Here is a 17,383-nt window from a genome sequence, read left to right as displayed (position 1 = left end):
AACTTGATCCCCCCCGCCCTGCACACATAGTTTCATAAGTGTTGCAGCTACACTTTATGACCACCGTGCCATTACAAGAAACAACATTGGAGATGCCACCATAATTTTAGCCCCTGTCAATGTTGGGACAAATTGATGTAATGGGGTTGTACCAAGGGGTACAAGGTCAGTGTGAGTTTGTGTGTGTCACCACATGGTGGTTAGTGTGACCAAGTTAGGTGGTAGAAGGTTCTAGTAGGTGTGATTGAGAGAATCATGGACCTGATTGAGAGATCAGTGGATTTGGAGATGCTCTCTTGGGCACATGCATTGCATCAGTTGCCCACATAAGGCCACTTCTACTCATGAACAAACAAGTCTTTCTCTCCATTGTTAGTACTCTTCATGCTTCCATTGCTGTTCCATCATGTGATATCACAGCCACCACGCCCTCCTTAAGCCACAACATCACCTTCTTTACCATTTCCTTCATCCTCCATCTTCTTTCCTATTCTCCCCTCTTTTGGCCTAAACTTAGAGCCTCGAATTCTCCTTTTCAAAGCAACCATTGCCCTAGCCCTTTTTGCTGTAGATCCACCTTAGTAGGACGCATGTCCACCTCGGAGATCTTCCCGACATTTTGTTGCTGTAGCTCGTGCCGACACGATCTTTGATCTGCGAACTTTCGACAAATTCTACTGTTGTGATGCACCATTCCGAAACTGCTTCTATTTGTGCTTGGCCAATGACTTGAGCTGCTCACAGTCCAAAGATGAGCTCATTTGGTCCATAATCAAGGGACAAATGGCATTTCTTCGATGGTTTTTCAAGCTTCTACCCCAGACGAATCTGCGCAACATTCCGCCTATGCTTCCTGGTGGATGATCTCTAGTAATAGAGCTTCATTTTTCTGCTAAAAGCCCTCTGAAAGCCGACTCCATCCGTGCGAATTTTGGCCTCCAAGTTCTGTTTGTCTCTGGTTGCAGATTTTGACAGTTTGGTGGTCTTAATGGTTGACCAAGTCAACTAAAAATTGGGGCTTTTGACCTTGACTAAAAGTTTCCAGTATATTTGACTCTTCTTGAGCATTAGAACTCAATTATAGAACTCATGGGTGTCATTGTAATTTGCATTTATGGAGATGACTATGACTAAGTGGTGCTCACTTGATTGTGATCAATGAAATGCTTGTCCAATGGCTACTCCTTGTGAGTCATCTAATCTTCAGTACATCAAAGTAAAGAAACCTCTTAAAAAGAAGCCAAAGTTTGTCAATAAAAAGGTCACAAAGCTTCCAACTAAATCTCAAGTTCCCTACTACTATCAGTGTGCAAAGAACCTTTTAGGTTTTCTTGCTTGCAATATGCATTTGTATGGTGATGGTTCTTTCTAAAGAGCTGTAAAGGAATTAGACATTGCCATTATTGGTAAGAGCTTCCCTATAGCTACTAAAGCAAATATAGAAAAGTTTGAGGGTGAGGGATTTCACACATGGCAGACCAAACTCAAGTGTGTTCTCATGAAAAAAGGAATTTGAAATATTGCTAATGGGAAAGAGAAGAAACCTACTACTAGGGAAGGAGAAGCATTATGGTTACTCAGAAAGATGAAAAGGCATTGGCTATTATTACACTAGGGTTGAGTGATTTCTTTTTTCGTCACATTGATGGTTGTGAAACTGCACATGCTGCATGGAGGCACCTTGAGACTCTGTCTTTGGAGCACAAGGCAAATGTTCCAAGTATAGTCTGCTTATTAATTTTTTTAATCTGAAGCTTGACAAAGGAGAATTAATATTCTCACATCTAAACTTCATAGAAAGATGAGGAACCAAAGGAGATCAATGCTCTCATTGCTTTCACCACCCAAGTCAATCTTGATGAGGGTGATGACCCATTTATCTTCTAAGTTGTTTAGTGTATGATCAATAAGGATTCTCTACCCTGGGATGTCCCCCTTAAATGATTGTTAGTCTATGTGAGAGTTTTTTACGTGTTCATACCTATGGGACCTTCCCATGCATAGTCATTGTCCATTCTTCTAGTTGTAGTCCAAAAGCCATATAACTGAGTCACAGGTTGGGGTCATGAGTGTCGTTACTAGGTGTAAATAAGTCATGAAGCTTTCCATGTACTACTGCTGGGGTGAGGTCATCAATTTGTGGGGGGGTATGCTGTGACAAACTGATGTAACGGGGTTGTACTGTGACGCCAAAAAATGATATTTTTTATTCGGCATTGGTATTGTTTTCTTCTATGTTTGATAAGAGTTTGAGTATCAAGTGATAGCCTACGGCTCTCACTTATTTCTATTTTCTAAGATAATGTATGAGATTGAGAAAATGAGTAGAATGGACCATTGAAAATACCATAGGTATGAATTCTAAATACCTTGGTATGAGGTGAGAGTTATTTGTGTATGAGATATTATAGGGTTTTTAGAATATAGGAAGAGTGAGTCATATAAAGAGGTGGGCTCATGTCCATGTGTTCGATATCATGTCTCTACTGAAAGTTATAGGCCTCTGTGTTCATGTCATGTTGAGCCGCAAGATCTTCTTTCAACAACGTATCGCTCTTCTCTTTGGCGCAGACCGGCTTGCTTCTCCATATGCTTGAGTACAACATCACTTGGGATGTTACCATCTTCATTCTCATCTAAGGGAGTAAAGTATGGTGTGGTATCTTGGCATTAAAGCTTCTTTTTAATGTCCCTTTCTCAATAATAAATATCTTTGTCACTCAGTTTAAAAGCAGTAGAAAGTAAAGAGGTGCGTGAAGTTTATTACCCCCAACTTTATGTCACATCTTTTTGATGGAGACGCCAGGTACGTTTGGTATTAAATTCATCTCAGCTTACTATTTTTAGCGGAGACGCCAGATACGTTTCGTATTGGATTCATCCCAGCTTACTAAATGGTCTCGGGTATACTTGATTGCATGTTATGCCTAGTATAGGCATGTGTTTTCTGATGTGATAAAGAAGATGCCTGGAAGAACTCCGTTAGAAGAGATTGCAGCTCGTTTAAGAGAACTAGAAGATCGTGAAAGTGATGCTCAAGCTATTCGCACGGTCATTATGATTATATCCTTTATGTTTGCACTCTTGAATATGTTAGTGAATCGACAACACCGTCAGCAGGCACAATGATAGATTGGGATTGTTTCATGTACTTACAGCTTGGTGTGAAGAAGACTTGAGTCTTTGGGTAGTTTTTGACTATGACAGTGGAGTGGTGATTCTCAATGCTTTCAACTTCTTTTGCTATGCAAATGATGAAGAGTACAATATCTTGAAGCTATTATGTGCACTTCCAATTGTGAGAATTGTGATTCTTGAATGCATGTATACACAATGTTTTCATGGTGCTGGTTGGTCACTTATTTTTGAAGCTTTTATTGAGGATCACACTATGGAGGGTTTTCAACAAGTGGTTATGCATAATAAGTTGGTCTTGGTATACTAAGGCTCTGCGGGATCTTATTTGGATCTTGCTTGGGATATTATTTGGATCTTGGTGTTTTCTTTTGTGTTTCATCATGGTGAAGATTCCAGTGTTTCGAGGGACCTAAGGAGAAGACTCGGAGTCTTATCTTTGGGATTTTGTTCGAGGATGCCGGTTTCTGTGGTCCATGAAGGATCGGGCAAAGATTTTGCTTGATTTTCTTGACGGTGTAGCCTTGAGTTGGCATGAGGCCTTACCAGACTCTACCAAGGAGGACTAGGACCAAGTGATAGCTGCAATGAAGCAAAGATTTGAGGCAGTGGAGTCGCCAAATGCTTTGATGTTGCAGTTGGACCAGTTCTATCAAGGAGAGGGTGGGATGGTCTCTGCGTTGGTAATCCGATATGAAAGTTTATGGACAAAGTATGAAAGGGCAACTTGTCTGCATCATCGGCCCCTCAAAGTCTCGTAGGGATGAAGCACTTAAAGATGATCAAATTTGTTATGGCTTTGGAGCCTCGTCTTCGCTTAAAAGTAATGAGTAAAGATCCAACAACATACGTGGAGGCACTTCGCATTGCGACCAAGAAAGAAGCTTCTCTAAAGATCGAATCCTCTTTTATGTCTTCAACAGCTTCAACTTCTAAGGTGGAGGTAATGGGTACTCCTCAGGTACCAAAGTCCTCTGAGTTAGATCATAATATCTCCCAATTGATGGCAGAGTTTGCTGATTTGAAATTGCATTCGGTTAATGCACGATAACCTAGAGCACCAAAGAGTGAAGATAGGCCTAGAGATAAGAGTGGGGTCACTTGCTATGAATTTAATGAAAAAGGTCACTATTGCCCCGAGTGTCCTAGATTGAGAAAGAAAAAAGAAAAATAAGTATCCTTGTTAGACCAAGTAGCAGGGCATGAGATGTATTCTGTATGTGATGGGTATTTTGGGTACTTTCAAATTCGTATTCGGGAGGAAGATATCATTTGTCACACCTTGGGAAGTTTTTGCTTACAGAGTGATCCCTTTTGGCTTGACCAATGCACCAGCTACATTTCAAAGATTCATGAGTCAAGTGCTCGAGCCTTACTTGGGAAAGTTTATTAGGGTGTTTTTGGATTTTTTGCATTTATTCTCAGCGCATAGATCACATGGAGAAGTTAAAGATGGCCTTAGCTAGGATTGATGAAGCAAAAAGGTATCTAAATCCTAGCAAGTGTCATTTGGCTCAAACAAAAGTAGTCTTCTTGGGGCATATTATGTCTGAAGAAGGCCTGCAAATGGATCCTGACAAGGTTCAAATAATCATGTCCTGAGAATGTCACTGGTGTTCACAGAATTCTAAGAAAGAGCAAGTATTATCAACGCTTTTGTGATGATTTCACAGAGATAGTGCATCCCATGAACTTGTTGATAAGAAAAGGAGTTTCTTTCCAATGGACTGTGGAGCAACAAGAGTCTTTTCAGCAACTTAAGGAGGCCATGAGTAAGGGCCCAATATTGAAGCCCCCTGATTGGTCTCAAGACTTTTATGTAAATCCAAGTGTATCTTTACATTCAGTTGGTACTGTATTTACAAAAAGGAGAGGCAGGTAGAATGCAACCCATCTATTATGACAGCCGATAGCTTACAGAGGTGGAAACAAGGTATGAAGATATGGAGCAGCAAGCCCTCTCTTTGGTGTTTTCAGTCAGAAAGTTTCGCTCCTATTTATTACCTCAGCCATTTTTCTTCCTTACCTCTCAGTCTGTATTAGCATATCTAGTTCGCAAGCCTAGGGAGAGATTTGCAAAATGGTTGTCAGAGCTTCAAGAATTCTCTCTCTCTTTTATCACTGAAAATACCACTAGGTCCACTATGGCAGATTTGTTCACAGAACGACAGGATCTAAGAGAAGAAAAGAAATATCAGGAGGACATTAATTATAAAAGGGAGACACCACCAATAGCTTTTGTCTTGTATTTTGATGGGGCTTTTAGTCCTTCACACCAACAAGGAGCCGGGGAGATGGTCTTGATGAATTCAGAAGGTCAAGAAGTATGTGTTGGGGTAAAGGCACATTGCCACCCTTTTATTAAAGATATGACACCTATGACTGTCTTAAGACAGTCATAGGGTGAAAAACCTAATCCTAATAAAACCTATGAGTTTGTGGTGTGGCTCAACACTTCACACCCACATCTTTTGTGTCTACCCTTCTCTCTCTCTGCCTCTTCGTTCCACTCCCTCATTCTTTCCCTCTCAACTGGGTATCAGAGCCTTCACCTCTCCCTCTCCACTCCGCTCTACCCCTCCCTCTACCCCTCCCTCTCCCCTCGGGCCTCGTGCCCTCAGCAGCGGCAGCAACGAGCTCGACAGCTGGGCAGCGCGCAGGCAGAGCACGCGGGTGAGCAGGGCAGCGCGCAGGTAGCGCGCGTGGGCAGCAGCAGGGCAGCGCGCAAGCGACGCGCGCAGGGCAGCGCGCAGGCATAGCGGGGCAGCGCGGGGCAGCCTCAGGGCAGCGCGCAGACATAGCGGGGCAGCGCGGGACAGCTGTATAAGTCTTAATTCCAGCTTAATTGCAATCTCTTAAGTTCAAGTATATGTGTTTGGCAACTCGCAATCATTTCATTCAAACGCCTCTGCAAAAATCCGTTGTCTGAATTGATAGAAAGCACCGAGTAGTTTACATCAAACGATGACATCATTGACCTCGACCTCCCACTTATGTTGGCCATCTCCCATCAGATCTATGCTTCTGATCACTATGTGCATCAACATTACATAACTCGAGAGTTCTCTAATCACAATTGACTCACTAAAAATCTACCAGATTAATATTTGACGTGAATACATAGCACGACCTCCCTTTGCACGATAATACAACCCATGTTTCCCCTTGATCTTAAGATTGCATCATAACTCTCTCTGATACCCTCCAATCTGAATTCTCCAATCTGACCTACCAATTACAAAGTTGCAGGTATGCAAGGATTGATCACCTCCTAGCCAACTTCACCGTATGAACTCGTATCTTTTTCATGCATAGCTATGTGGATTGCCCGTAGACGCTATAGCCAATTATTATCCAAGCATGAAGAAACCATAGGAGTCTCTAGTCTCCTTGTGCCACTCACTACCATCTCGATAGACTATGTCCTCAACCATGTAGTCTAATCTCATACCCCGTAAACAACCATAAATCATACCACAATCACATATGCACAAACAAAACATTGTGTACAACCCCACACACATTTGGTTACATGAAAGTACAATATGGTCTCTCTAAAAATTCTATCAACCAATTCATATGAGGTCATGCCGCATCCAATTGGAATGTAACATGGCCTGGCTTTCACGTACTCAAGTTTTTAATGAGAATTAGGACTCCTCTCAGGCTGTCATGGTTCAGCACCTTGATGTACAGTTTTATCAAATTCATGCTATCCCTTTCTCTACTATACACATTTGCACATGCATCAACTAGATGCGCGCAGACTGTAGGAGCTCAGACTACCTCTACTACTCAGACCCTAGCAGATATCTGGAGCACGATCATTCACACGCTCAAGGGTCAGTGGGATCAGATACAAGGAGAGTCCCGAGCAGGGAAGGAAAAGAGACGACGTTTTCTTCGCGACTGGGATCACCGGGAGTTATTCTTCCAGCTACGCCCCTCCACCGTGGCTGTTTGTCCACTCCCCGATGATTATGCCCTAGGAGGCTTGTATTTAGCTTTTTGACTTCTCGGGCTGAATCTGTTTTGTGATTACAGCCCGCTGGCCTTCAGGCCTTCTTGTACTCTCGCTTTCAAGTAATATAACTAGCACTACTTTTTGCGCAAAAAAAAAAAAAATTACTCTTGATGCAAAAAAAAATTTGCACATGCATCAATAGACACGAGCTCGGAGATTGCAATGAGCATCACTGCCTAGCAACATTTGGAGATTTAGATGCCTAGAGGCTATTGATGGGACCCGAGTCCAGCCAGGTCATACCATGGCCGCTGTGCCGACAGCTATTGTACACACTCTGCTGACTATTTGGTCGAGGATGCAGGATCTTGTCAGCCTACTTCGGCTAGGAGGACAATTTTCCTCAAAGAGTGGAGAGGCTGTCCTTTCTTTTCTAAGACCATCATAGGCATGGTGAGACATGGCATTTCCACCCATAGTCGTAGTTCTCAGGTTTTTCATTTGCTCAAACTTTTTGAGCGGTATTTTATCATGGGTTTTTCATGCTCTGCATGATGTATTTTTGCAGCCACAGTACTAGTTTTTATTAGGTTTTCCATTTGCTCAGACTTTTTTGATCATGGATTTTTCATGCGCCACAAGATGTATTTTTACCTTGAGTTTCTTATCTCAAATTTTTCATACTTAATAGAAATATATTTCAAGAATTTAAAAAATAAATACTAATAAAATTTGTACAAACTATGAGAACATAAATAAGAAACACTTAGGATATGACAATTCTCATGCATCCGCGCACATTCCAATGTCTACTTGCATGTGCATGTGCTTGGGCACATTTCAATGTGTATCTGCATGTGCACACATGAGTGCACAAAAATATGTATGTATGTGTTGTTTGTGTGTGAGTGCACATTCACGCATGTGCATGTGTCAGTGTGCACGCGTGCATGTGTGCGTCTCTGAGAGTTTCATCAGCCTATCCTAGATTTTTGTGACGGAAGCTAAAAAGAATATATACCACAAGTGTGCAATTATAGTTTGTTATTGTTGTATTTGCTGAGTTTGCTCCCTGACAATCTGTCTCTTTAGTCACGCAGCTTCCATCTCTACAATATTGATTTCTGGAGAAGCAAAGAGCACAACTGTCTTCCTTCCTAGTTTTGAGTCAGTAACACAAATATGTTATCATTATGAAGTACTTCTAAGACACCATCTTTAAGGCTTTAGCTCTCTCATGGACACACAGTTCTAATTGAGTATGAGATGCCTCAAAACTTAAGATGATGCCCCCTTTTATCATGACGAAAAACTCATCAGAACACATACAAATTGCTGTGGATCTTTTTCCCTGGACAGATATAAACAATGATTCCATGTATTTGTTCTTAAGAATACCTTCAAAGTTTATTTGAATCAATAACTTTACCTGGAAGCCAATAGCTTCTATAGAACATAATGGAATTCCCCAAACTAAGTATTATGTCAGCCGGTCAAGAGTGCCTATGCATATCATATTGACAACTCTGATTTCCTAATCTAGTCCTTTCTGCCATCCAATTATGATTCCACACCACAAAATCACTGAGCTCCTGTACTTAAATCTGCCATCTTTAAAGCCTTGAAATAACCATCAAGTCATTTACAAGATGCTGACCCAGTATTCCTGCATCTAGGATAAGACACAACATGCACCTACAACTTAGAAAGACACTGCTTACTGGTAAAGCTGAAGGTACCAACCCCAACATGCACAAAAAACTTTGAAGTTTACAACCTTGCCAGGTCTATTCCACTAGATGCAAATAGGTCCAGTTCTACCCTATCTTCTCAAAATCTTATGAGAGAAAACAGAATGCCCCTTTATAACATTATGGAGATTTTTTTTTGGGTGTAATAGACTTATAATATGTATGAAGAAATGGCCATGAGCAAAACACTCAAGGCACAAGTGCGTCATGCAGAGTGTAGTGCCTCCACAGATCAAACGGAAACACTACAGTGGTTGCAATAGATATTGCCGTGAGCATAGAGAATAGATAGTGTAATCATAGAAAATGATAAGGAAATAACAGAGAAAAGGTGCAGACAGACATCGAAGAACAGTATGAAGAATCTGTCTCTGTTACATATGATCTCTATTGCATTGTAAAAGACTCCGGGAGAGATGAATACATAGCGACTGTAATAAAACCGTCTCAACCACTCTACTGAAAGGTTACACCCCTTGAAATTGCCGCTGGAGTAAAATAAACAGCATTGTTTATGCGGTAAAACATGGCACTCACAATTGTGAACATCGGAATGAAAAGAAAAATTGATGTGCGCAAACGATTTGGATACACCAAGCCAGAGAACCACAAAAGGTTTTTAAAAAAACTCCAAGAGATTCTTGCATCAAAACCAGACTTGCAATGATCTGCGGGAAAACCATGCCTCATCTATGTCCACACCACTTGAACCAGCACCACCCCTTGAACCTACAGCATCTCTGTGACTAACCTCAAAGCCTGTGTCTACGAGCTTCGACATCTCTCGCATGAGTACCCGCAATCTGGTCCAGGCTAGTTTCTGCTCTAAATCTTGCAACCACTGTATTGGGTGCGGCTTCTAAGTTGCCTGATTGGGACCCAGATTCATTTGAAGGCGCTCTAAGGGAGTTGGTTGCCACTCATAGACTTGAGGGAACGGGCTTGGTGGATCGAGTAACCTCGGAAATGGTGTATGTAGGTAATAGTGCTCTGTCAAAAAATGATTGGCCTCCCTCCACCAAGGTGGGCGAGGCCGTAAATGTAAGGCGTAAGAATGAGCACACATCTCTAAACAGAGCTTACCGATACGGGACTGCAGCCTCCTATTATGTGCTGTTGTATTGATATTATTACAATTGCCATAGCATAATCCTGAGACAATAAACCATATTTATGCAGCCAGTCCTCCACAGGTACCGCGTCTGCATCCACTACTTTCCCCTTGTTTGCAGCCGGAACACTGACTCTAGCTGATCTGGTGGTCTGCTGCGTAGCAGGTCTCACTGTAGTAATCCATGCAGCACTGCCGGAGTCTGCACTGGATCCTCCTCATTCACCCGCATCATCAAGCTCTGGTCGCCATGGAGGCAAGGGCCCTTGGCACACAGAACTATTGTGCATCGCCATCCCTCCACCTAAGTGGTTCACTCGTGCTGCACATCTCCTTGCATGTTGATCGGCGCATCTCCAAGAGCCGTAGTCAGGTATGTGGCTAACACATCAGAAGTTCGGTGCCACAGTAACTCTGCATTGATAGATCACACATACTCTTCATGCATCTGCCTTGCCGCCTCTGCAGAAGCCTCCGCATCCCAAAGCCAATTCTCCAAGAGATTGAGCCGTCCTTCCATCTGTTGCATGTGCACCACCTGCACCCGCATTGCTGCATTCTCCACCTGTAGGGAGTCCACTCGACCTTATTCTTCGAAGGAGCTTGCAGGCAAGAACTCAGCAAACCGTGTCCTGAGTAAGCTGGGCTAGTGTTCCGACTGCACTAAGCAATTGTGCCTTGAACAATGCATCGGCTTCCTCTGCATCATCATCCTCCTTAGACCATTCGGACTGAGAAACATTCACATCAAAAGTATTTGCATCTTGTTGTGCATCTGCATTCTGTTCATCACGAGAAGCTCCCTCATTCATAGATTGTCCATCTTAAGAGGAATGCTCTTTCATATCCCAATCTTCTTCAGAGTGTGCCATACTTGCAGAATTCTCCTTCGAGCAATACTTGCACCAAAGACAACCACATGCTCACCTCCTTCAAGAAGATGGTCAGGTCTCCCAGAGCTAATTCGCACGTGCAAACAACGTCAAGGCATCCCCGGAGACCAGCCCACACTTCATAGTAGACAATTGCGATGCATTTATGACCAGCCACATACCTTTGGCAAAGAGTGTCGTCAAATGGTGCTCAATGAGCATTTAACCTCATCTAATAAGCTCGCAACAGTAGAGGTCCAACCAGCCCCTCACGAAACACTTTGCAGCACTAGCGTAGCTTTTATGGGCAACCTCGCTCCACAACCCATTCGTGACCAACCTGTGAGCTCCACTCCACAAATGGAATTCCAACCAGCCCACGAACAGCCTTGTATGGAAAAAATTCCCACCACCAGCCCACAAACCTTTTCCGAGACGAAAATCCAACCGGACCAAAGCTGTGTGCTCAGCCCGTGCTCTAGAGAGGCAACGACCCCCGACAGCCTATGAGCCTTCTAGACAGCGTACGAACGCGCCGTGGCCTTTAGTCCCTTGCAAAACATCCCATATGGAATCCGTCTTCTCCCCGTTAATGCTCATGCGACGTGATCCCCATCCTTCTAGCAGCCCCTACCATTTCCATATGCATGCACGCAGAACATGCCCAACTATTTTTTTTTTTTTTTTTTTGGCAAAAAGAGACTTCTATTAAGTATTAAAGAAAATTCGTTAGAGCAAGCTCCATACGGGATACATCATGCAATGCACGAAAAGCTCAAGAGCCAAAAAGAAAGGATTGAGGCTAATAGTGCCATCTCAATTCGGTAGAAACCTCCGAGAAAAAAGGAGAACCCCTCCAAACTCGAAGAAATATAGTCCTTCTAGAAGAGGCTGCCCGTGAAGGGCCCTGCATGCTAGCCCATATGGCTATCAAAGTGTGAACCGTGTCAGTCCAAATACCCGTGAGCACCTGTGATGGGTGTATCTGGGTGCCATCCAAGGCCTCAGTACATCTGGCTCTCCAAATGTGCCAAGAGGAAATGCTAGCCAAAATCTCCCAAGAGGTGTCCATAGAAACATGAGAAGCTTTGAAGGGAGTAAAAGGTACATCCTGAAGAGAGCAGGGCTCTATCACCTGCCGGCGGACCGAGAGTGCCCAAGAAGAAGGCTCACCCTCATAAAACACTTGGGGCCCGGTAAGGGATAACCATGCGACCGAGCCCCAAGTCATGAAGAAAGGGGAAGTGTGAAAGATGCTGAGTATCCGAGCAACCCCTTTCCAAACAGTCCTCGACTGACTGCAATCCCAAAGGCAATGTCGCACTGACTCCTCTGCAGAATGACATCGAGGACAAGTGGGATCAGCCCCAAATCGTGATCTCCACAGGTTCACTGCAATCCCTCCATGAATAGAAAGCCAAAAGAAAAGAGTGATCTTTCTATTTCTGAGGGATTTCCAGAGCCTCCTCCAGAAATTTCTACGCAAATCTGCGGTGATGAAGAAGCTTTCCCAATGGGGGGCTCTGGAGGGAATCCAACCCCTATTGTTCAGCTGAAATCTCCTGGCATTACCAACCGTGAAACGAAAGAAGGGAATCCCCCTCTCTCGGTGCCCATAATCTATCCACTCCCACTCTCCTGGGTCCCACTGCAAGCACCTGATAGGTGCACCTCCATATAACCACAACCTCCAGGATCCCAAGGCCAAGAGCAGAGGGTCAGGGTCTAAGTACCACTGCAAGCCTGCTCCATGGTCCACAAAACCAGCAATCCTGACAAGCTGAAAGGCAACCTCAAGAAGAATGCCATCCTTGGATGTAGAGAGAGAACCTCCATCCCCAACGTCAAAGACCAATGCGTCTTCCCCGAGACCTCGGAGAGCGATCACCTATAAAGGAACTGATGTCCTCGAAAAAGCCCCCATCCAAGTGGTGGAAGATATAGGCAACTCAACTGTCCATTCCACCGGGATGGCTGCACCTATCTGTTGAATCCTGCATGCTACCCCTCTGAGGTGACTCACGGACTACAGTCTCTGATCCTCAGGTAGCCTGATAAAAGCTTTCCAAGTGCCTACTGTGTAGGCGGGGCCTCTCTCCCATTTAGACCACTGCATGTAATGGGAAGTGCCCAGTGGTCTTGCATGCTCGTCAAGAATACTATCATTCCAAATGATCGGCTGCCTATCAATCTCTTCGACGGTAGAGGGTGGAATCCTTCAAAGAGTGTTCTTGAAGCTCCCCCAAGCTTTCAGGATGGCAGTCATGAGAGGAGAGGAAGGAGATTTGAGAGGGACGGAAGTGAAAATCCAGCGAGGGCTGTCCACCCAATATCTCCCAAGGTTGGTGTGCAAGCCTGAATGCGTCCAAAAAAGAAATCCTTCCAAGGTTCCTGCCCAGGCATGAGTCCCCTCACCACCACCTTACAAAGCAATGCCCTGCACTACAAGTCCGGGTCAATGACATTAAGGCCCCCTTCACATGTAGGGAGAATAAGTGTCTCCCAGGCCACCCTTGCTGCAACATCTGCTGTGCCATCAAGTCCACTCCATAAAAAATTCCTGACTGGTCTTATGAGCTGAGTGATGCAATCCCTAGACCGGCACCAGCAAGAACACACAAACCAAGAGGTGGCCAAGAGAACCTGGTTCACTACCACAACTGTAGATGCAAGGTCGAGTTTGGCAGAGCTCCAGAAAAGGAGCTTTTTCCTTATACTTTCTAGTACTGGGGCAAACTGCTGTGCTGGAGAGATGTCCAATCCTACCTGGCATCCCAAATACCTGATAGGAACACCCCTCTGAATCCAGGAAAAGCCAATGTCAACTCCCCAGCCTGGAGTGTCCTCATCACTGATCCAAAAGCCAAAGGATTTATGCCAGTTAATGTGTGCCCCTGCAGCTGAGCAAAAAATATCCAAGGCTGTCTGGAAAGAATCAAGTGACTGCGAAGAGGCCTCAATAAAAATAGCAGTGTCATCAGCCAACTCACAGTCAAGAAGCTCATGCTCCTATCTCAAGGGCAATCTCAGCCCAAAAAGCTCAGCCTGAGATCTAAGGAAGATACTCATAGCTTCTGCCACAAAAAGAAAGAGGAAGGGGGCTAAAGGATGTGTACAATGGTCATAGTAGAGTGCTACCTAGCCCTAAGGCAAGGGTACGTTTTAGTGGGATGGTTGCCCATGTAGATGCCACACTACATCATGTCTCACCTTGGAAATAGATCTGAGGATTACTAGAAGAAGTTGCTTTAAGTGCAGCTATTCCATTCTAGATGGCAAATCAATTGACAAACCTTTCTCTTAGAATCCTAGCTATAGACGATATTAGTGCCCCCCAAATCGATGGTAATTTTATCCAAACATCTCCTCAAATTAAAATATATTCCATGCATTGGAATATTTCACAAAGCTTGGTTAATCATTCTAAAATTATGGGCAATTACTAAATATAGGCCATACTACAAAATATGTTGAGGGAATATGTTTGGAGCTATAAAAACCAGGCCGTGAATATGTACTTACCTTGACCTGTGTGATTTAGTAGACATAAACATCTACATAGAAATTCATCAGGTTATGTATTTTGAACTAGGATACTAATGCTAGTTTTGCACACTTTGTTCTATGTGGAATTACCTTGATTGTGAAAATATAAAGCTACATGCTCATAATCACCATCCACACATGTCGGTTTGGATCACAAGCCTTGATTCCTACATCATAGTGGAAACCACACCCCACCTGAGTACCCAAACATGTGACCAATCAAATGCACAGATTGCATACTGACCTAGGAACCATTCAAGAGAATGTTCCCTGAGCTTTGGGTGTGGGCCTGGCAGCATGCCAAGAGTAATGGAGATACAAGATAAGACGACAAACAAATGAGCTCAGTATGGCTCAATTATGACCTTAGAACCCTCTAATCCAAGCATCTGAAAATCCAAACCGTAGAAGAGTGCCCTCAAGAAAACCCCAATCTACTCTGTCATAGGCTTTCTCGAAGTCCAAAAGTATAACTGCTAGCCTCTGCCCACTCTGCATAGCCCACTCTATGGCTTCCCAAAAGGAAAAGATATTATCAAAAATGCTCCTGCCATGCACAAAGTGTTATGCTCTAGCCGAGATAGCATGACCTCGGATAGATCGGTGGGCATTTTCTCTTAGATGACCAACTTTTGTAATAATTAATGTGCGTAATTAAATGGTCAAGAGAAGCAACTGCCAAGGTCCTAGGTGAGGGCGTAATGGCATTGACTAGATAGTTCTAATAGGGCTAGGGCCTAGGTGCATCTAATGTGTAAATTGCCAAGGGGCAATTGTTTTAAAAGGGAACTCCAAGAGAGGGGTGAAAAAGGATACATCTAAGTAAGGGCCTAAAATGTGACATGTGGCCAGGAACTATCTAGGGAGATTGGGGTCTCAAGGATAAGGATGAGAAAAAATCATGAAGAAACATACGTAATGAGACGAATCCTATCCTTAGAGTTTGGCTGGGTGGATAAGCAAGTTGCCATCGCCCGTGACTGCACTAGCGTAGGAATGGATGATCTAAATGTATAACACTTGGTATCAGAGCCAGAAAGGCAGAGCGATTTGGGGAAGTCACATAACGAACAGGCGGTGAATAGTTTTTTTGTTCGTGACAGTGGGCTGATCGAGACGCGTCGATTGAGATATACGGGCTGGGAATTAGTCGCGAAAGGCGATTATCAGTTGAAGAATAATAAATCTGTTTGACGGTCGGTATGGGAAGGAAGTTACAGCCTGTTCAACGAATGAACCAGTTATTCGTTGGAGATTTGTAGATTCATGCGGAACGGTTCGAAGATCATTTGACGTAAACCTTAGCAGCAAGGGTGGTCGACGGGCAGCGGTAGACGAAGTGACGGAGGGGCGCCTTATCGCAGGGCTGCTGACCAGGATTCGTATACGCACCAGCCACTATTCGTCGTCACTCAACCAGTCACCACGAGCTTTGTCTGCGTATCGTCATCTGCGTGGAGATGACGACGAGCAGGGAAACGTAGCGCCCTCACCTAAAACATTCAGAGAACTCCTCTATTATAAGATTAGCCAGCTTGGCCATCTCACCACTTTGCGTAACATCAGTGCTAGCCGAAGAATCATCCACCGGCTCTACCGACACTGTGCAAAGGAATGAAAACTCTACTTGAGCCTTCCTGATTTCCATCACGGAAACCAACGGTCCCTGAGGTATATCTTTTTCACCTCGCAAGACATAAAGCACATCATTCATCTTGAATTGATATACGTGCTTTTTCCAATCTATGGCTGGATTCTTCCTAGAATGCCACGCCATTCCCAGGGCTATATCCGCATGAGCAAGCTTGGTCATTTCAAAATCAAGCTTCTCAGTATAGTCCTGAATCCGAAGCTCCAACTGGGTAACCCTTTGGTCCCATACTTCAGTTGAACTTCCGTCTGCCATCCTGACTGTGTACGCATAGTCAGATGGACTTGTCTTTAATTTCAGCCTCTTCACGAGCTTGGAGTTAATCACATTGTGAGTTGACGCTGAGTCAAACAACACAATGACATCATGACTGGCCACTTGCCCTTTCATTTTGATTAGCTCCGTATCATTGAAGGCTGTATACCCCGTTGCTGCGGGCTTAGATAGGATGTTATCAGGTGCACTCGTCACTAACTTAGCAACAGATACACATAACAAACAAGGTACTAACCTCTGAGAAGGTCCCGCCAGTTGCATCTGCATATGTTCCGCACTGGGACTCTCCTGCATTTCTATGTCGCATTCAGATATTATCATATTAGCCGTGCGACGATCTTTGTTCAGTGGACAATCTTTCCACTGATGTCGCTGAAGCAAAATGGAACCAGAAGGGCAGAGTTCAAGGGTGAATCCTAGTGAGTCTAGAGCTCAATCTACACAACAGATGTCACATCACGCAGCACCTACATTGATTGGTAGGATTTCAATATTAGAGGATGCTTTACAGCAGATTATGAACCAGCAGCTTCAGGTGAATGCTGGTCAAAATGAGATTAGGGAGATGGTGCAAGCCTTGTCGGCTAGACCGTCTAAAATTGACAAGGGCAAAGCTCCAGCAGAGCCAAAGCCCAGTGTACATTCCTTAGAGCGCGCAAGGGTCAAAGTACCTAATATCGCTAATTATAGACCGGAGAAGTACGCTGGTCGGATGACCGAGCGCAACTCTGATGTGATCGAGGTTTGGTTGCACAAGTCAGAAGAAGCCTTCGCCATTTGTGAGATTAGATCTGATCTAAAGAAGATCCGCGAGGCCACACACCTGTTTATTGAGGCAGCGGACAGATGGTGGATAAAGCAACAGAAGGATCAAGTTGCTCCAACCACCTGGGAAGGGTTTAAAGCTGAGTTCAAGAAACACTTTCTCCCACCTGATGAAGAATCCCGAGCTTGGGATGCTTATAGAAATCTTCGTCAGAGGAGCTTGTCAGTAGCAGAGTACACTGACAAATTCAGGGAATGTGTTATGAAAATAACAGACCCTCTCCCTATGTCGGTTCAGTTAAAAGACTATAT

At 44.0% G+C, this 17,383-nt stretch overlaps 1 protein-coding gene across 1 annotated transcript in view; it reads right to left on the bottom strand.

Annotated features, from left to right (window-relative positions):
• Positions 1-17,383, bottom strand: part of LOC147904026 (uncharacterized) — an 85,724-nt gene that overhangs the window by 6,273 nt on the left and 62,068 nt on the right. Inside the window, exon 6 of the mRNA XM_087373042.1 lies at positions 8,121-8,256. Within this exon, the coding sequence (XP_087229168.1) occupies positions 8,121-8,256 (136 nt within the window). The remainder of the gene's footprint in view (positions 1-8,120; positions 8,257-17,383) is intronic.

Source organism: Dipteris shenzhenensis, chromosome 3 (assembly GCF_047967505.1).
Source record: "Dipteris shenzhenensis isolate YYH24624 ecotype China chromosome 3, Dip_SZ_1.0, whole genome shotgun sequence".
Lineage (NCBI taxonomy): Eukaryota > Viridiplantae > Streptophyta > Polypodiopsida > Gleicheniales > Dipteridaceae > Dipteris > Dipteris shenzhenensis.
The sequence above is the reverse complement of the archived record's forward strand: the minus strand, read 5'-3'. Positions and strand labels throughout refer to the sequence as shown.